General features: G+C 41.9%; 1 protein-coding gene and 1 long non-coding RNA gene across 4 annotated transcripts in view; one reads left to right on the top strand and one right to left on the bottom strand.

The window, feature by feature from the left end:
• Positions 1 to 21737, top strand: part of LOC129812889 (feline leukemia virus subgroup C receptor-related protein 2-like) — a 75163-nt gene that overhangs the window by 32062 nt on the left and 21364 nt on the right. The window contains exons 7-11 of one of the 3 annotated variants that reach the window (XM_055864851.1): positions 1872 to 1977; positions 3093 to 3204; positions 3861 to 3925; positions 5447 to 5559; positions 6996 to 8124. In XM_055864851.1, the coding sequence (XP_055720826.1) occupies positions 1872 to 1977; positions 3093 to 3204; positions 3861 to 3925; positions 5447 to 5521 (358 nt within the window). In that variant the 3' untranslated portion in view covers positions 5522 to 5559; positions 6996 to 8124. Of the gene's footprint in view, positions 1 to 1871; positions 1978 to 3092; positions 3205 to 3860; positions 3926 to 5446; positions 5560 to 6995; positions 8125 to 15712; positions 15872 to 21737 lie in introns of those variants that run through there. The other 2 variants (XR_008753085.1, XM_055864852.1) reach the window with 2 other exon arrangements.
• On the bottom strand, positions 8465 to 10071 carry LOC129812893 (uncharacterized). Its single transcript, XR_008753086.1, has 4 exons — positions 9830 to 10071; positions 9386 to 9463; positions 9183 to 9281; positions 8465 to 8925 (listed from the first exon to the last, which is right to left on the bottom strand). It is a non-coding gene; the product is annotated as an uncharacterized LOC129812893 (long non-coding RNA).

Below are 21737 nucleotides of genomic sequence, written 5' to 3'. Positions count from 1 at the left end.
GCAGGTCCTAATCCAGGCACTTGTCATCTCCCGTCTGGATTACTGCAACTCGCTGTTGGCTGGGCTCCCTGCCTGTGCCATTAAACCCCTACAACTCATCCAGAACGCCACAGCCCGTCTGGTGTTTAATCTTCCCAAGTTCTCTCACGTCACCCCGCTCCTCCGCTCTCTCCACTGGCTTCCAGTTGAAGCTTGCATCCGCTACAAGACCATGGTGCTTGCCTACGGAGCTGTGAGGGGAACGGCACCTCCGTACCTTCAGGCTCTGATCAGGCCCTACACCCAAACAAGGGCACTGCGTTCATCCACCTCTGGCCTGCTCGCCTCCCTACCTCTGAGGAAGTACAGTTCCCGCTCAGCCCAGTCAAAACTGTTCGCTGCTCTGGCACCCCAATGGTGGAACAAACTCCCTCACGACGCCAGGTCAGCGGAGTCAATCACCACCTTCCGGAGACACCTGAAACCCCACCTCTTTAAGGAATACCTAGGATAGGATAAAGTAATCCTTCTAACCCCCCCCCTCAAAAGATTTAGATGCACTATTGTAAAGTGGTTGTTCCACTGGATATCATAAGGTGAATGCACCAATTTGTAAGTCGCTCTGGATAAGAGCGTCTGCTAAATGACTTAAATGTAAATGTAACAGTAAGCAAAAATCCCAGAACCACACGGGGGGACCTAGTGAATGACCTGCAGAGAGCTGGGACCAAAGTAACAAAGCCTACCATCAGTAACACACTACGCCGCCAGGGACTCAAATCCTGCAGTGCCAGACGTGTCCCCCTGCTTAAGCCAGTACATGTCCAGGCCCGTCTGAAGTTTGCTAGAGAGCATTTGGATGATCCAGAAGAAGATTGGGAGAATGTCATATGGTCAGATGAAACCAAAATAGAACTTTTTGGTAAAAACTCAACTCGTAGTGTTTGGAGGACAAAGAATGCTGAGTTGCATCCAAAGAACACCATACCTACTGTGAAGCATGGGGGTGGAAACATCATGCTTTGGGGCTGTTTTTCTGCAAAGAGACCAGGACGACTGATCCGTGTAAAGGAAAGAATGAATGGGGCCATGTATCGTGAGATTTTGAGTGAAAACCTGCTTCCATCAGCAAGGGCATTGAAGATGAAACGTGGCTGGGTCTTTCAGCATGACAATGATCCCAAACACACCGCCCGGGCAATGAAGAAGTGGCTTCGTAAGAAGCATTTCAAGGTCCTGGATTGGCCTAGCCAGTCTCTAGATCTCAACCCCATAGAAAATCTTTGGAGGGAGTTGAAGGTCCGTGTTGCCCAGCAACAGCCCCAAAACATCACTGCTTTAGAGGAGATCTGCATGGAGGAATGGGCCAAAATACCAGCAACAGTGTGTGGAAAACCTTGTGAAGAGTTACAGAAAACGTTTGACCTCTGTCATTGACAACAAAGGGTATTTAACAAAGTATTGAGAAACTTTTGTTATTGACCAAATACTACTTTTCCACCATAATTTGCAAATAATTTCATTAAAAATCCTACAATGTGATTTTCTCGATTTTTTTTAATTTATTTTTATTTTTATTTTTTTATTTTATTTTATTTCCCCTCATTTTGTCTGTCATAGTTGAAGTGTACCTATGATGAAAATTACAGGCCTCTCATCTTTTTAAGTGGGAGAACTTGCACAATTGGTGGCTGACTAAATACTTTGTTGCCCCACTGTATAAAGGAGATGAACAAGAGCTGAAGGTTTTAAAGGGTCTGCTAGAGTAATGCCCTCAGAGGAGATTTGGCTGTGGAGTAGATTTTTATTTTATTTCTCTCAGCAGGCATGAAATGTTAAGTGCTGCTCTTTAGTTTGAGTAAAAACAACACTGAATAACCTCATGTCTTCAGGTTCTTCATGACTGGGTACCTGCCGCTTGGCTTTGAGTTTGCTGTGGAGCTGACCTTCCCAGAGTGTGAGGGCACCTCCTCAGGCCTGCTCAACTGTTCAGCTCAGGTAACAGGGATCATACTTTGGGATAATATTCACCATTGAAATAGTACATCTAGGTTTGTTGTATGCATGAAGTCTATGTATGAACTTAATGCATTTTATGCACGCTTTGACAATAACAACATAGTCCCGGGTGTGAGGGCTGCCACCGACCCAGAAGATTGGGTGGTCTCGCTCTCCAAAGCCGACGTGAGTCCAGTCTGTAAACCACCTCAATGGGGCTGCAGTGGAGCAGATCGAGAGCTTAAAGTGTCCAAATCACTAAACTTAAAATGGTCCACACACAGTTGTGAAGAAGGCCCTCAAATCCTCAAAGTTCTACAGCTGAACCATTGAGAGCATCATGACTGGCTGTATCACAGCTTGGTATGGCAATTGCACCGCCCTCGATCGCATGGACAACCAAGTACATTACTGGGGCCGAGCTCCCTGCCATCCAGGACCTCTATATCAGGCTGTGTGAAAGGAAGGCCCGGAAAAAAGTTAGACTCCAACCACCCAAGCCATAGAAGGTTCTCTCTGCTTACGCACAGCAAGCTGGTACCGGTGTATCAAGTCTGACACCAATAGGCTCCTGAACAGCTTCTATCCCCAAGCTATAAGACTGCTAAATAGCTAACAAAATGGTTACACATAACATCTGAGTTGACCGTCATATTTAATTATTATTTTTGCACTCTCTATGCACACTCACAGGGTTCTACACACTATGCACCTTGATACTCCAACACACATACATACGCTCTCTCCATAATATGCACATACCTTTACATTTCATACCAACTCTACACACCCACTCACATACACTCATCATATATGCTGCTACTACTCTGTTTATCATATATCCTGATGCCTAGTCACCTCACCTTACCCCTATACATATCTACCTCTCTCCATCCAGTATCCCTGCACATTGTAAATATGGTACTGGAACTGACTCTGTATATAGTATGCTTACTTGTGTTATTTTTTTTGTTCAATTTTGTTATTTTTAGTATTACATTGTTGGGGTTAGAGCTTGCAAGAAAGGCATTTCACTGTACTTGTACATGTGACATTAAAACTTGATTGTGTTTAGAGATGATCAACTCTCATGTTCACTCCCCTCATTCTTCCAGATATTTGGGATCATATTCACCATTGGTCAAGGGAAGATCATAGAGCACTTTGGAACGTTTGCTGGGAACATCTTTCTCTGTGTCTTCCTCCTCATGGGCACTATTATGACAGGTAGTTTGCTTACCCACTACACACATTATAGCCCTATTTTGCAATAACAGAACAGCTTTACGGTAGATTGACCATTGGACTCCTCTGCCTGCAGTTGTTATAATGAAGCACAGTGTCCTGTTATGTGATCCACATTATATGGGGCTGTAGGAACGCATGACTCCTCAAATATTTGCAGTCAGTTGCACAGATTTTGCGTAACAGCCTTATCTAGGATTCATTATGGAGTAATGATGCCCTCTAGTGGGTCATAGTGACCATGATTTCTCTTCACAGGAAAAAGTTAACACATTTTCTACATACAGTAGTACATTTCCCACATTGTTTCCGAGGCGATACATTCCTGAATATTAATACTATATATGACCCATGCATTCCTGAATATTAATACTATATATGACCCATGCATTCCTGAATATTAATACTATATATGACCCATGCATTCCTGAATATTAATACTATATATGACCCATGCATTCCTGAATATCAATACTATATATGACCCATGCATTCCTGAATATTAATACTATATATGACCCATGCATTCCTGAATATGAATGCTACATATGACCCATGCATTCATGAATATGAATGCTATATATGACCCTGAATATGTTTCTGAGTAGTGCCTTACCTCTCTCATCTATATGTCACAGCATTCATCAAGTCTGACCTCCGACGGCAAAAGGCCAACCATCTGGCTGAGACACAGGCGGAAAGTGTAAGTATATCTGTTTCTGCTATTTGGTGTCAGCGGTAGGATCTCTGCGTTCCAGTTAAAAGGGATGTGATCTGTTGGATACTTCCCATGGCTGATGCTCCATTCAATGGACTATGCTGGCTGTCTGGCTTCTTCTCTGGTGTGGGTTCCTCTTGCTTGCTGTGGAGTGGACACAGGGGTCACAGGCATCAGACAACACCATGCTTTTCCTCAGCTCTCGGAAAACAACCTAACTGTTTCTGAAAACATGACTTTGCACCCGCTGTCAGCTCTCCAACTAGCTGTATTTGATTACATGCCTTGCTGGTGTTTGATACAAAAACATGCTTGAGAAGTTTCTGTTTCATTCGACATGCAAGACAAAGATCATGCATGACCTTTTGTCACAAATTATTATGGCTGCAGAGTTGTAGGAATCTAGAGGTATCACACAATATCATTGTGGTTTATCTAGAGTATAGAACTACAATGACGCAGCCACCTTTTATTTAACTAGGCAAGTCAGTTAAGGACATTCGTATTTTACAATGCCGGCCTACCCCGGCCAAACCCTCCCCTAACCCAGACGACGCTGGGCTAATTGTGCATCGCCCTATGGGACTGCCGATCACGGCCAGTTGTGATACATCCCGGGATCGAACCAGGGTCTGTAGTGACTAGCACTGAGATGCAGTGCCTTAGACCGCTGCGCCACTCGGGAGTATATTCATCAAAAGAGTGTACAATAGGCTATAGTAAAAAATACATCACATTTACTTTTTCAATTACTCTCACTTGGCAGCAAAATAAATCATACACCAATGGCTTGCTCACGCAAGAGAATGTAATTATGTATTTTTTTACTTTAATCATATAATAGATTCATAATAAACTTCAGGTTCAACTAACCATTGGCCAGTGATGTCCAGCTGTTGAAGATCAACTTTAAATCATTAACAAGACTATCATGCCTAACAAATCCGCTCTGCTCAGCGACTATTCTTTCTATTATGAGAATATCGCTATCACTTATTTTATCTCAATGCAGGATGGGAGCTTTACTCACTTGATTTATGGAATACTACAATAATCCCATCAATACTTCTCTTAATATTTGAAACCAGTGTAATGTCCCTTGTCTCCAGTAACAGTGCCAAGAGAATTCAATAATTTTCTCTCCATTTTTAAAAAAATTGGATGTTGAAAATGGAATGCTTGTTAGTCACAAGAGGTAGCATTTTATTAGTTGAAAATATATCTTAGAATGTGTTTATAGCGTCTGAAGAGTCAAAAGACCATATTGCACAATTTGACTGTTTAATCCATAATCCTTTACAATTCCACTCCAGCTTTATGTCATATCCTTTCCATCCCCAGAAGAGTCCTCATTAAGAGAAGGCTCTCTCTAGAGGCAGGTAGACTGCTGGAGTTAAAATAAAGTGTTATGGGAGGGTCTGGAAAGGGCAGAGGGATTATGGTGATAGGGATGGTGGAGGAGCCCTCTTGCCCCTCTTGTGCGTGATTCCCCAGCCGTTGTTCCAGGCTGCAGATTCCCCGTCTCGGGTACAGGACTACGGGGCCACAACACCCAGCAGACCACAGGAGCAGCAATCCTGACATTAACTTCACTAAAACCCAAACACACACCTGCCAAGGTAGGGGTATCAAGTCTTTGAGTCTTATATCACACATTCAAAGTGCTGTACTGTACAAAATGCAATCATAAAGAGCACTCCTATTGGGGATGTGTTGAGAATTCCGATTGAAAGATAAAGACATAAAACAATAAATTCACTCAATCTTTACACATGTAACCCACTTCAGCAAGGTGAAAGGTCTTAAATAAAGACATGGCACCTGCTCTTTCTGTGAAAAGAGCAGTAACTTGGATTGAGAATGCCGTGTGGGACTTGCCAAAGCAGATGACAGGGATTGGTAAAGCATAAGGAGTCTCCAAGCAGGGTTGGGAGTTAATATCTGGATAGGGTACTGTGCTTCAATTACAATAATCAGTAAGACACGTTTTCTGTCAGCTAAGCAGTGACTGAGGAACTGAAGTTCTGTAAAATATTGTTGGAAATTAAGTGATCATGCCGAAGCTTTGTTGAAGTATGCTACTTGCAGCTTCAGTGTAATATTAGTGTGCTTTGAACTATTTGTCCTTCGGTTGATCATCCTTCTCAAAGCAAAGCCCTACTATATGAGCTGGTTGGAAAACAAAAGGGTGATGATTTTAAGTGTGGCACAGAGCTTTTAACTTCCTGTTTTAAGTTTAGCTAATAAACCCCTGAGGAAATATTTTGGTACGTTACAAAAAGGGTCAGGGGAATCAATCAGCTTTTTCTGTCTTCCAGAGAAAGATAATCATAAGTGTATACATTACCTGTAAAATTTGGATTGATGTGTTTATTGCATGAAACACATATTGTTTTGATAACCTAAATACATTCTAGTGAAACCAAGTTACTTAAGTGCCTGTTTGTCTAATTTACACCATCAGCATACCACCCTGCATCCCACTACTGGCTTGTCTCTGAAGCTAAGCAGGGTTGGTCCTGGTTTGTCTCTGGATGGGAGGCCAGATGGTGTTGGAAGGACAGTAGGAGGCACTTTTTCCTCTGGTCTAAAACAAATATATCCCAATCCCCCAGTGCAGTGATTGGGGACATTGCCCTGTGTACGGTGACGCTTTTGGATGGGACATTAAACAGGTGTTCTGACTCTGTGGTCACTGTGGCACTTATCATAATAGTAGGGGTGTTAATCCCGGTGTCCTGGATAAATTCCCAATCTGGCCCTCATACCATCCCCAGCTTCCAATTGGCTCATTCCTCTCCCCTGTAACTGTTCCCCTGGTCATTGCTGTAAATGAGAATGTGTTCTCAGTCAACTTACCTGGTAAAATAAGGGTTAAATAAAATATGCTTTGTTTATAAATATTGAGACCCAATAAGATGTTCCGTTGTTAGTAAGCTCCACCTCAATAGAAATAACACAATTTAAAGTTTTAACATAGTACATGTAGTAATATATAATATTGGAACATCATGAGGAAAATCTGATTTCTAATAGTAATGTTTTGATTTGACAGAAACAGGCAGGCATCTCACCGCCAGATACACTGAAGGAGGTCAAGGTATAAGGAGGAATTCCAGTTGGACAGGTGTGAGAAGACAGCCCAGCACACACTGACATGTTTGAAAACTACCAAAGGATGTACACACAAACAGGAACAGATTCAATACATACACTAAAAAGTATGCTGCTTTCCCTTTACAAATGTGAAGGTGAGCACATGCACAAGTAATGAATTTGTACTTAATGTACTTAATTGAAACTATGACATGGAGGACGCCTCTGAGGAAGTCAGAGCCCAGGAATGTACTGTAGGCTGGGGTATGGACACCCTGCTTTGGCTTTAGTTCCAGTGACTGCTATTTCTACTGCCTAGCACAACTGGCTCCCCAGATCTACTCAAGCCATGCAGAAGAACTCACTTGGAACCTCACATGTTCTCCCTCTTTAGCAAATTACTCGACAGATAACGAGTTTGATTGTCAAGCACAAGCAGAAGTATTTCAAGTTGAATGACCTGTCAATTAATATTTAAGTGTCTCTTTTTGAGAGTAAGCTATGAATGGTTCATCTTTTCATTTTGTTTACCTTTGACTGTCTCCAATCTAAATCATGTAAATGTTGATGTCTGTGCATCCCGATATGAGCAGTATTGTGCTTTTTGTTTCCTGACATTTGACCAATACTATACCGTAACCAAACTTAACATTGCTAAATGTATTAATGTAACTGTTCTAGGTCCAGTCAAGCCAACTCACCTAGTGGTTTAACAGGATTTTGAGATTGCTATCTGCCAATAATGATAATGGTGAATAGGGTTGATACTGTACCTGAGTATGTTTCAGAGGGAATCAACCTGCTTTAACCACATTCTTAGAATAAGTCAGAAACTTTGGGACTATTGTATTTAATGCTCTGCATTGACTTGTTTTAGAGCCTAAAACACTATGATAACAATGTGAGCACAAAATCATTAGCGTGGCAAGACAGACAATCCAATGGACTTGTCATTTTGCACGAGGTAGGCGAGTGTTGTATTTGTATGTATGATTCTTTTGGCCTGTATATTTGTTACTGAGAACTCTTTCATGCCATACTTAATGTTAATAGTGAGATTTAAGATTAAATTCCATAGTGCAGTGTTTCATCAGCTTTTTTTTGTTTTGAAGGATAATTTTATATACATCAAATGGTGATGTCATTTTTACTATTTCTCATATTCAGTAATGAACAACATAATTATAGTTTTGTAAAAATGTTTGTAGATGTTGTTTGGACAAAATGTCAGTGTACATGGTAATCTGGTGAACTAAATGTAAAAAACATTTAAAAAAATGCTCAGTTATTTTATCAATGGATGTTATACCACACACAAAATCCAGTAACATACAGAAAGCACACCATCACTGAGCAGTTTAGAAATCAAGACAAAGGCCCAATGTTGAGAGAATCCATTCAAGTACTGTACATGGCACACACCCAAACTGTTCATTTACATAAAATAATTCCAAAACCAGTCAACCCTACCACACATTAATCAAACCATTATTAATATACATAAAATCATCACTGTACATTTATGTAAATTACTGTACATGATGAAACATTGATCGACAATCCCTGTTCAATTGACCATGCAAGAGTGAAACAGCTGTAGCCAAACTAGTATATTCTAGCACAGGTACAAATCACATAGGACAGGTACAAATGACCTGCAAAATAAACTCCAGTTATTGTATACCCCCTCTTAAAAGTTTAAAGCTATTGGACTTGTCTTTGTGTACATACAGTATAGTAAATAGGCCACTCATTATTCAAGAGAAGAAGTATACTATCCCATAGCTCTCTCTATTGCTGGGCAAAATGGCACAATGTATAACAAAAGTTTTCTGCAGCTTTGAATCAGTTCTGCTTCTTATGACGTACAGCCACCTCCTCCTGAGGCTCTGGAACACAATGGAACCCAATCAGCATTTCCACGATAGAGAAACTTAGAGGTGAGAGGATGGAATGGGGTTTCCTCTGCAATAACAGACACCAGCAGCACAAGCTCTGAGCAAATTATATCAGATGAAAAATGCTGTTGAGCGATGCACATTCTGTACCTGGTAGTTTGATGATTCACTAACACTGTGTTGTTACTGGTTATAACAAAACAAGCTCACTATTTGATCAGATGGGATTATAGAGATGCAGTACTTACTCGCCACAATGAGAGGTGCCATAATGCCAATGGTCAGAGGTGCCGTTTTGTAGATGAAGGCTTCAGACAGGAAGTGTCCACAGGGTGATGTGATAGAGGCTGCAGAAGAGGAGAAAGATAACTTCCATAGAACATGAGTCATAGTTTATGCACTCACTACTGCATGAACAGACACAACAGTGCAGGTATGGAGGAAATCTTACGTTTTGTTCTGAATGTGCAGCGGATAATTGACGACAACAATGTCCAGATACCAAATGTTCTTGCTTGGAGGCTATTTACTGTAAAAGGAAGCAAAACCTAAATTAAATTCCCCGAAATTCCTTGCACCATGGAGGAGCATGGAGCATACTGCTACTGTTAAACTCCTGTAATGTAGACAAATCAATGTGTAACCCAGTCTTATATACAGGCATAATGACATAAACCTACAGGATATTTGTGGGATTGTATGGATAGACTCTACAGTACCCCATTCATAGACACTAACTGCTTTTGTGCCTATTGATGATAGCATCTTCGTGTCGGGTGAGTTGTGTGTGTTATGGGAGGGTCTGACGCTCTGAACGTTTAAAATGCATCGGTTTTGGAAACATAAGGAACCTATCTTTCACATCAGCAAGAAATCATTTTCAAAACAAACACACCTTAATAGTTAGTGTTCCCACAGCCATATCTTGATGTTACAGCGCTTGTTTACGGAAAAGAAGAAGACATAGGCAGCCACCTGTGCTAATTAGCAATCTAATGCGCGCCAAACACCTGTGTGTCAGCTAACTGGGGAGGAAGTGTAGTTCGTCAACTGGAGGCACCAACAGTATGGACACGTGCAACGCTGCTAAAGTAAGTGTATATTTTTTATTTGAAAGATTCTTTCTCGCTGATATAAAAGAAAAGGGCCAGATGTTTCGAAAACTGTTTAGAAAGCGATGATTATTGACATTTCTAAACGTTAAAACACCGCGACGGAATTGAAGTAACGCGCAGCCAACCGCTGAAACCCCTATAAGAATTTTTTGAGCGCTGGACTAAAGCAGCAGGTGGAAACCTTACCCTGTGGGGGCAGGCTTTTCCCCTACCCAAGCAGCAACCGATTTGATTCCATTAATCAATTCCTTCATTGAATTATGATTTGATGTATCAGGTGTTTCTGCTTGGCTGGAGCAAAAGCCTGCATCCACACCGGCCCTTGCAGGGTAAGAGCATTCCAGTCATGAAGTATAGAAACTACTCACCAAACTCTGGTGTCCCCCTGTAGAGTTTCTCAGAGAGGAAGCTGTGATCGCTGAAACTCTGGACGGTGTTTCCCATGGCAATGACAGACACCATTACCTACCAACCAAATCCGCAGAACATTTAGAAAACGACTCATCCTTGCCTTCTGTGGGACGCACCTGCCAGACAAGTTATTGATTATTATTGATTATACACATTATTGATGGTCAGTTTTACGGGGGTATGTTTGGCAGCATACCAAAGTGAAGGATGCTTTGTTGCGAAATAGGAAGCCGATTCTAGAATTAATTTTGGATTGGAGATGCTTAATGTGAGTCTGGAAGGAGAGTTTACAGTCTAGCCAGACACCTAGGTATTTGTAGTTGTCCACATATTCTAAGTCAGAACCGTCCAGAGTAGTGATTCTGGACGGGCGGGCAGGTGGAGGCAGCGATCGGTTGAAGAGCATGCATTTAGTTTTACTTGCATTTAAGAGCAGTTGGAGGCCACGGAAGGAGAGTTGTATGGCATTGAAGCTCATCTGGAGGTTAGTTAACACCGTGTCCAACGAAGGGCCAGAGGTATACAGAATGGTGTCATCTGCGTAGAGGTGGATCAAAGAATCACTAGCAGCGAGAGCGACATCGTTGATGTATACAGAGAAAAGAGTCGGCTCGAGAATTGAACCCTGTGGCACCCCCATAGAGACTGCCAGAGGTCCGGACAACAGGCCCTCCGATTTTACACACTGAACACTATTGGAGAAGTAGTTGGTGAACCAAGCGAGGCAATCATTTGAGAAACCAAGGCTGTTGAGTCTGCCAATAAGAATGTTGTGATTGACAGAGTCGAAAGCCTTAGCCAGGTCGATGAATACGGCTGCACAGTAATGTCTCTTATCAAAAAAAAATTTCACCTTTATTTAACCAGGTAGGCTAGTTGAGAACAAGTTCTCATTTGCAACTGCGACCTGGCCAAGATAAAGCATAGCAGTGTGAACAGACAACAACACAGAGTTACACATGGAGTAAACAATAAACAAGTCAATAACATGGTAGAAAAAAAGAGAATCTATATACAATGTGTGCAAAAGGCATGAGGTAGGCAATAAATCGAATAATTACAATTTAGCAGATTAACACTGGAGTGATAAATCATCAGATGATCATGTGCAAGAAGAGATACTGGTGTGCAAAAGAGCAGAAAAGTAAATAAATAAAAGCAGTATGGGGGGTGAGGTAGGTAAATTGGGTGGGTAGTTTACAGATGGACTATGTACAGCTGCAGCTGTACAATGGCGGTTATGATATCGTTTAGGACCTTGAGCGTGGCTAAGGTGCACCCATGACCAGCTCTGAAACCAGATTGCATAGTGGAGAAGGTACGGTGAGATTCGAAATGGTCGGTGATCTGTTTGTTAACTTGGCTTTCAAAGACTTTAGAAAAGCAGGGTAGAATAGATAATGGTCTGTAGCAGTTTGGGTCTAGAGTGTCTCCCCCTTTGAAGAGGGGGATGACCGCGGCAGCTTTCCAATCTATGGGAATCTCAGACGATACGAAAGAGAGGTTGAACAGGCTAGTAATAGGGGTTGCAACAATTTCGGCAGATAATTTTAGAAAGAGAGGGTCCAGATTGTCTAGCCCGGCTGATTTTGTAGGGGTCCATATTTTGCAGCTCTTTCAGAACATCAGCTATCTGGATTTGGGTGGGGGAGGTTTGGGCGAGTTGCTGTGGGGAGCGCAGGGCTGTTGACCGGGGTAGGGGTAGCCAGGTGGAAAGCATGGCCAGCCATAGAAAAATGCTTATTGAAATTCTCAATTATTGTGGATTTTTCTATAGTGATAGTGTTTCCTAGCCTCAGTGCAGTGGGCAGCTGGGAGGATGTAATTAAGCCTTTGTATGAATATTTCATAGAATGAATTCTATGTGTGAAATTCTCTAACCATATGTACCAATTCAGTACAGTAACTTGAAAACATTGGAATGCACATGCAGGTCTGTTTTTTTCCCTCAATAAAAATCATTATTTTTTGATGCAGATTTGGATTTATAGAAATCCATCACAAATGGGGTCTGAATCCCAAATCATCCCCTTCCCCTCGGCTCTCCATTTGCACGTTAACACGCACCTCCGCCATTTGCACAAGTGTCCCAAAGCTCAGGGGGTGAACATTATCCAGGGTGTAGGGGTTAATTAGACCCTCAGGTAGCCAATTCGACAGCCAGTAAGGCTTCAGAGCGAAGTGCTATACCGAGTGTCAGCAATATGTTTTGGCAATTTCATACAAAAGTGCATTTGTTTGTCTGATTTCGAGACTTGACACGCAACAGATGAAATAGCTCCAAAATTAAATGTTTATCTGTTACTGAGGTTTAAATACTGTAAAACTACAGGGGGGATTTGTTCATTTGAATTTCGGCCCTCTGAGCGAGTTGGTAGCCGTTCTTATTATACCAGTGGTTGGTTGGTAGGTGCGAGGGTGTGGTTTGGGATCAGTGTTTGGGATTCACAGTGTAAATTGTGTCAGAAACGTCACGTGCTTGAGGACAGTGTGGATGCTCCCTCCATTGGTTGCCAGTCAGTTGTTGTAGTTACAAATAGGCTACAGGACGACTGTTAATGATGGCTAGCTAGCTACTGTAACTAAATGTGGTTCTTTGATTACGTAAGTTTATCCTATGCTGGGAAGAGTTGGGTGTGTTTATATGGTAGTTTTACGGCTGTCATGATTTATAACCGGAATGTTAGTTTGCTCTCCCAATGAAAAACGTAGTTACGATTAACCCGTTGACTCATCAGTAGGAAAGATTTTATTTTCTTTGAGTCCATTCAATAACAATAGAGCTATACGAGCCTTGTTTCAACAGGATGTATCTATCCCATATGTCATGGCTTATTGGAATGGTTTTATTGATAATGTCTGTTGGAAAAAAGTTTGGATGTTGCCACCCGCATACCTACTTATTAACAAAATTATGGAAGTTTCTTTTAAAATTGTTCATAAATATTATCCTGCCAACCACCAAATGAAGAAGTAAAAAAATTAAATAATAATCAAATTGTACCTTTTGTAATGACCACCCAGAAACAGTATTTTCTGTTTTTTGGCATTGTATTCATGTAAGGAATTTGTGGCAAGACATCAGTAGATTTATAATTGAACACATTTATGTAGATTTTACACTATTATGGAGAGATGTGCTGCTTGCATTCTTTATTTATGATAGAAATAAGTTGACATTTTTTAATGTAATTCATTTAATTATTCTTTTGGCCAATTGTGCAATTGTGTCCCATGAGTCTCCCAGTCGCGGCCGGCTGCCACAGAGCCTGGACTTGAACCCAGAATCTCTAGTGGCACAGCTAGCTAGTGCCTTAGACCACTGCGCCAGTTGGGAGGCCCGCCAAAATATTCTTTGTATATTCTTTATATATACTTGTTTTCCCCATTTAACTTTTTGTATTGATTTGTTGTGATTAACTTGACTACCGGTCAAAAGTTTTAGAACACCTACTCATTCAAGGGTTTTTCTTTATTTTTTACTATTTTCTACATTGTAGAATAATAGTGAAGACATCAAAACTATGAAATAACACATGCAATCATGTAGTAACCAAAAAAGTTGTAAACAAATGAAAATATATTTTATATTTGAGATTCTTCAAATAGCCACCCTTTGCCTTGATGACAGCTTTGCACATTCTTGGCATTCTCTCAAACAGCTTCACCTGGAATGCTTTTCCAACAGTCTTGTAGGAGTTCCCACATATGCAGGGCACTTGTTGGCTGCTTTTCCTTCACTCTGCGGTTCGACTCATCCCAAACCATTGCAATTGGGTTGAGGTCGCGTGGTTGTGGAGGCCAGGTCATCTGATGCAGCACTCCATCACTCTCCTTCTTGGTCAAACAGCCTGGTGGTGTGTTGGGTCATTGTCCTGTTGAAAAACAAGTGATAGTCCCACTAATCCCAAACCAGATGGGATGGCGTATCGATGCAGAATGCTATGGTAGCAATGCTGGTTAAGTGAGCCGGGATTTTTTTTTAAATCACTGAATGTGTCACCAGCAAAGCACCCCCACACCATAACACCTCCTCCTCCATGGTTTACAGTGGGAACCACACATGCGGAGATCATCAGTTCACCCACACCGCGTCTCAGAAAGACACAGCGGTTGGAACCAAAAATATCCAATTTGGACTCCACCTCAAAGGACACCTTTCCACCGGTCTAATGTCCATTGATCGTGTTTCTTGGTCCAAGCAAGTCTCTTCTTCTTATTGGTGTCCTTTTAGTATTGGTTTCTTTACAGCAATTAGACCATGAAGGCCTGATTTACACAGTCTCCTCTGAACAGTTGATGTTGAGATGTCTGTTACTTGAACTCTGTGAAGCATTTATTTGGGCTGCAATTTCTGAGGCTGGTAGCTCTAATGAACCTATCCTCTGCAGCAGAGGTAACTCTGGGTCTTCCATTCCTGTGGCGGCCCTCACGAGAGCCAGTTTCATCATAGCGCTTGATGGTTTTTGCGACTGCACTGAAATGTTCCGTATTGACTGACCTTCATGTTTTAAAGTAATGATGGACTGTCATTTCTCAATGCAGATAGCCCGGTTAGCCAATGTGCGGGAGCACTGGTTGGTCGGCCCAATTGAGGTAGTATGCACATGAATGTATAGTTAAAGTGACTATGTACATATGATAAACAGAGTAGCAGCAGCGTAAAAAGAGGGTTTGGGGGGACACACAATGCAAATGGCGCGGGTAGCCATTTGATTACCTGTTCAGGAGTCTTATGGCTTGGGGGTAAAAACTGTTGTGAAGCCTTTTTGTCCTAGACTTGGCACTCCGGTACCGTTTGCCATGCTGTAGTAGAGAGAACAGTCCATGACTGGGGTGGCTGGGGTCTTTGACAATTTTTAGGGCCTTCCTCTGACACCGCCTGGTGTAGAGGTCCTGGACGGCAGGAAGCTTAGCCCCAGTGATGTACTGGGCCGTACGCACTACCCTCTGTAGTGCCTTGCGGTCAGATAATAGTACAAATAAAGAAAAACCCTTGAATGAGCAGGTGTTCTAAAACTTATGACCGGTAGTGTATATAAAAAAACATAGCAACACGCAACATATGTTTCATTTTCAGTGCATGGTGGGATCTCCTATGATTACGTTTTTTGCTGGGCAGTGCTGATATGGACAGACTCATCATTTTTGCATGAACATTATTTATATAATATGGCTCCTCTCAATTGCAGACAATGTATTATTCAGTATTAATAATATGCTATGTTTTAACTAGACTGATATTTCAACAGTAGATGGTGAGAACTGGAGATGACCACAGTCAACCTGAGATCGATACCTTACTCAAAGGAGATTTAATCAGGAGGTACCTCCCTCTTCACTGTGGTGGAAATGCCAGCTGTGATCTGGGATAAAGAGGATTCAGAGTCCTCCTCAGAGGACGAGCAAGAGTAAGTGGCTGTTCTGATTGGGTTGTTATTGGGTTGGTTACATGTCCTTCTAGTTGTAGAAAGCAACATTACTGGGATAAGAAATACATATATGTCAATGTTTAAACTCGATCATAATGGAAACCGCAGAGATCCTATTCAATTCTAAGAGTTCTAATTTGTAATTCTATGCAACCGTCATAAACACTGTAACACTGCCTTATTATGCTTAATGAAGAACAGTTTTAGCTAAATATACTGTGTAAAGCATCAATATGTGGGTAAACTTAGTTCACTGGAGTTTACAGTGCATTCTAAATTAAGCCTGGTTTATTTGGTGTATTTAAATGTGATGAATTTGGCACTTAAATAGCCTGGTACCTCCAGTAGTCTTTAAATAGACCATGTACTTCCACAGTAGATTAGGCCAAGAAGTTCACGGTCTAGTCTTAATTCAAATGAGGCTGAATTCAAATTTAATTAGAGGACTAAACTCTTTGGCAACAAATTAGAATGCACTTTCAGTGCACCTTAGATCATTTGCATGTAGCTGTAATGGAATCTGTGAAGAAAACAGTCAAGACCTGGTCATCAGACTAAAATGTATTATTGATTTCAAGCATCTTTAGTGCCAGACAAATCTCCCTCAAGACATTCAATAGGCCTACATTATTAAGCACTGCATGCTTAATATTGAAATGAGTTTGACCTCCGTGTGAGTCTTGAGCCTATGTTAGGTAGATACTGGGTTATTACTGGTGATGATGCTGCCACGGCACTAGCCTAACTATTACAACTATGACGTGCTTCTGCATTGCTTGCTGTTTGGGGTTTTAGGCTGGGTTTCATTGGCTGATGTAAAAAAGGCTTTATAAATAAATTGGATTTATTAAAGCTCCCTCTGTAGTGACACATGATGTCTAGCAGCACAGCTACTGTAAATGTATCATAGCAGTCCAGGGCTCAACATACAGTGCATTCGGAAAGTACTCAGACCCCGTCACTTTTTCCATGTTTTGTTACGTTATAGCCTTATTCTTAAATGGATTAAATAAAAATGTTTCCTCATCAATCTACACACAATACCCTTTAATAATGACAAAGCAAAAACAGGTTTTTAGACATTTTTGCACATTTTATTTAAAAAAAACTGAAATACTTTATTTGTATACGTTTTCAGACCCTTTGCTATGAGACTCGAAATTGAGCTCAGGTGCATCCTGTTTCCATTGATCATCCTTGAGCTGTTTCTACAACTTGATTGGAGTCCACATGTGGTAAATTTATTTGATTTGGACATGATTTGGAAAGGGGCACACCTGTCTATATAAGGTCCCACAGTTGACATTGCATGTCAGAAACCAAGCCATGAGGTCGAAGGAATTCTCCGTAGAGCTCCGAGATTGTGTTCAGGCACAATCTGGGGAAGGGTATCAAAAAATGTCTGCAGTATTGAAGGTCCGCAAGAACACAGTGGCCTTCATCATTCTTAAATGGAAGAAGTTTGGAACCACCGAGACTCTTCCTACCGCTAGCCGCCCGGCCAAACTGAGCAATTGGAGGAGAAGGGCCTTGGTCAGGAAGGTGACCAAGAACCTGATGGTCACTCTGACAGAGCTCTAGTGTTACTCTGTGGAGATGGGAGAACCTTCAAGAAGGACAACCATCTCTGCAGCACTCTACCAATCAGGCCTTTATGGAAGAGTGGCCAGACAGAAGCCACTCCTCAGTAAAAGCAAATGACAGCCTGCTTGGAATTTTCCAAAAGGCACCTAAGGACTCTTAGACCATGAGAAACAAGATTCTCTGTTCTGATGTAACCAATATTGAACTATTTGGCCTGAATGCCAAGCATCACATCTGGAGGAAACCTGGCACCATCCCTACTATGAAGCATGGTGGTGGCAGCATCATGCTGTGGGTTGTTTTTTAGCGGCAGGGACTGGGAGACTAGTCCCTGCCGCTAAACTAGACTAGAGATCCTTGATGAAAACCTGCTCCAGAGCACTCAGGATCTCAGACTGGGGTGAAGGTTCACCTTCCAACAGGATAACAACCCTAAGCACACAGCCAAGACAACGCAGGAGTGGCTTCGGGACATCGAACATCTCTGGAGAGACCTGAAATTAGCTGTGCAGCGACGCTCCCCATCCAACCTGACAGAGTTTGAGAGGATCTGTAGAGAAGAATGGGAGAAACTCCCCAAATACAGGTGTGCCAAGCTTGTAGTGTCATAGCTAAGAAGACTCAAGGCTGGAATCGCTGCCAAACGTTCTTCAACAAAGTACTGAGTAAAGGGTCTGAATACTTATGTAAATGTGATATTTCAGTTTTTTTTTTTTACTTTGTCATTATGGGGTATTGTGTATAGATTGATGAGGGGAAAATCTATTTAATACATTTTAGATTAAGGCTAAAGTACAGGGCTGCCCGGGGAGGCCTGCTTGGGCCAGTGAAGAAAAATATTGTAATGGTATTTTCAATGGAGGCTATATCATTGATGAGAAAAACTACAGATTTCCAAAGCTGTTAGTTCGTTTTGTGGAAAACAAGATTTGGCAAAAAACAAAATGGTTTTGATAGGGCCCTACAACTGTAGCCTTCTGACTGTTCAAAATCACTAATAATAACACCCTTTTTGAGATTGCATTACTCCTGTTAGTCTCTAACACTCCAAAGTATCAGTGTAAATATGCCTTTTATGCTCGCTTCAAGGCAAGCAACAGTGAAGCATGCATGAGAGCACTAGCCGTTCTGGACGACTGTGTGATCACGCTCTCCAAAGCCATTGTGAGCAAGACCTTTAAATAAATCAACAGTCACAAAGCCACGGGGCCAGACGGATTACCAGGACGTGTACTCAAAGCATGCGCGGGCCAACTGGCAGGTGTCTACACTGACATTTTCAACCTTTCCCTGACCATGTCTGTAAACCTACTTGTTTCAAGCAGACCACCATAGTCTCTGTGCCCAAGAAAGCGAAGGTAACCTGCCTAAATGATTACCGCCCCATAGTGCTCACGTCGGTAGCCATGAAGTGCTTTGAAAGACTGGTCATGGCTCACGTCAGCACCATCATCCCGAAAACCCTAGACCCACTCCAATTCGCATACCACCCCAACAGATCCACAGATGACGCAAACTCAATCGCACTCCACACTGCCCTTTCCCACCTGGATAAAAGGAACACCTATGTGAGTGCTGTTCATTGACTACAGCTCAGCGTTCAACACCATAGTGCCCACAAAGCTCATCACTAAGCTAAGGTCCCTGGGACTAGACTTCCTGATGGGCCGCCCCAAGGTGGTAAGGGTAGGCAACAACACATCTGCCACGCTGATCCTCAACACTGGGGCCCATCAGGGGTGCGTGCTTAGTCCCCTCCTGTACTCCCTGTTCACGCACGACTGCGTAGCCAAACATGATTCCAACACCATCATAAAGTTTGCTGATGACACAACAGTGATAGGCCTGATCACTAACAACGATGAGACAGCCTATAGGGAGGAGGTCAAAGACCTGGCAGTGTGGTGCCAGGACAACAACCTATCCCTCAATGTGAGCAAGACAAAGGAGCTGATCGTGGACTACTGGAAAAGGTGGGCCAAACAGGCCGGTATAACATCGACAGGGCTGTAGTGGAGCGTGTCGAGAGCTTCACGTTCCTTGGTGTATACATCACCAATGAACTATCATGGTCCAAACACACCGAGACAGTCGTGAAGAGGGGACGAGAACACCTTTTCCCCCTCAGGAGACTGAAATTATTTGACATGGGTCCCCAGGTCCGGCATTTGACCGTAAGACTCTACTGAGGGTATTGCGTACTAGAGGTCGACCGATTAATCAGAATGGCCGATTAATTAGGGCCGATTTCAAGTTTTCATAACAATCGGAAATCGGTATTTTTGGACACCAATTTGGCCGATTTTTATTTAATTTTATTTTATTTAAAAAAAAATGTGTACACCTTTATTTAATCTTTATTTAACTAGGCAAGTCAGTTAAGAACAGGAACGGTGGGTTAACTGCCTCGTTCAGGGGTAGAACGACAGATTTTTACCTTGTCAGCTCTGGGGATTCAATCTTGCAACCTTACAGTTAACAAGTCCAACACTCTAACCACCTGATTACATTGCACTCCACGGGGAGCCTGCCTGTTACGCGAATGCAGTAGAAGCCAAGGTAAGTTGCTAGCTAGCATTAACCTTATCTTGTTTTTGTCAATCATAATCACTAGTTAACTACACATGGTTGATGATATTACTAGTTTATCTAGCGTGTCCTGCGTTGCATATAATCGATGTGGTGTGTATCGTTGCTCCAATGTGTACCTAACCATAAACATCAATGCCTTTCTTAAAATCAATACACAGAAGTATATATTTTTAAACCTGCATATTTAGCTAAAAGAAATCCAGGTTAGCAGGCAATATTAACCAGGTGAAATTGTGTCACTTCTCTTGCGTTCATTGCACGCAAAGTCAGTGTATATGCAACAGTTTGGGCCGCCTAATTTGCCAGAATTTTACGTAATTATGACATAACATTGAAGGTTGTGCAATGTAACAGGAATATTTAGACTTATGGATGCCACCCGTTAGATAAAATACGGAACGGTTCTGTATTTCACTGAAAGAATAAATGTCTTGTTTTCGAGATGATAGTTTCCGGATTTGACCATATTAATGACCTAAGGCTCGTATTTCTGTGTGTTATTATGTTATAACTAAGTCTATGATTTGATAGAGCAGTCTGACTGAGCGGTGGTAGGCAGCAGCAGGCTCGTAAGCATTCATTAAAACAGCACTTTCCTGCGTTTTGCCAGAAGCTCTTCGCTGTGCTTCAAGCCTATCAACTCCCGAGATTAGGCTGGTGTAACCGATGTGAAATGACTAGCTAGTTAGCGGGGTGCGCGCTAATAGTGTTTCAAACGTCACTCGCTCTGAGACTTGGAGTAGTTGTTCCCCTTGCTCTGCATGGGTAACGCTGCTTCGAGGGTGGCCTTTTGTCGTTGTGTTCCTGGTTCGAGCCCAGGAAGGAGCGAGGAGAGGGATGGAAGCTATACTGTTACGCTGGCAATACTAAAGTGCCTATGAGAACATCCAATAGTCAAAGGTTAATGAAATACAAATGGTATAGAGAGAAATAATCACATAATTACTATAATAACTACAACCTAAAGCTTATTATCTGGGAATATTGAAGACTCATGTTAAAAGGAACCACCAGCTTTCATATGTTCTCATGTTCTGAGCAAGGAACTTAAACGTTAGCTTTCTTACATGGCACATATTGCACTTTTACTTTCTTCTCCAACACTTTGTTTTTGCATTATTTAAACCAAATTGAACATGTTTCATTATTTATTTGAGGCTAAATTGATTTTATTAATGTATTATATTAAGTTAAAATAAGTGTTCATTCAGTATTGTTGTAATTGTCATTATTACAAATAAATAAAAATCGGCCGATTTAATCGGTATCGGCTTTTTTTGGTCCTCCAATAATCGGTATCAGTATCAGCATTGAAAAATCATAATCGGTCGACCTCTACTGCGTACGGCCCAGTACATCACTGGGGCCAAGCTTCCTGCCATCCAATACCTATATACTAGGCGGTGTCAGAGGAAGGCCCCAAAAATGGTCAAACACTCCAGTCACCCAAGTCATAGACTGTTCTCTCCACTACCTTATTGCAAGTGATACCGGAGTGCCAAGTCTAGGACCAAAAGGCGCCTTAACAGCTTCTACCCCCAAGCCACAAAACTGCTGAACAATTCAGCATGAAAATCAAATGGCCACCCGGACTATTTACACTGCTGCTACTCGCTGTTTATTATCTATGCATAGTCACTTTACCCCTGCCTACATGTAGAATTACCAT

Source organism: Salvelinus fontinalis, chromosome 16 (assembly GCF_029448725.1).
Source record: "Salvelinus fontinalis isolate EN_2023a chromosome 16, ASM2944872v1, whole genome shotgun sequence".
Taxonomy (NCBI): domain Eukaryota; kingdom Metazoa; phylum Chordata; class Actinopteri; order Salmoniformes; family Salmonidae; genus Salvelinus; species Salvelinus fontinalis.
This window is presented reverse-complemented; position numbering and strand designations above follow the sequence as displayed.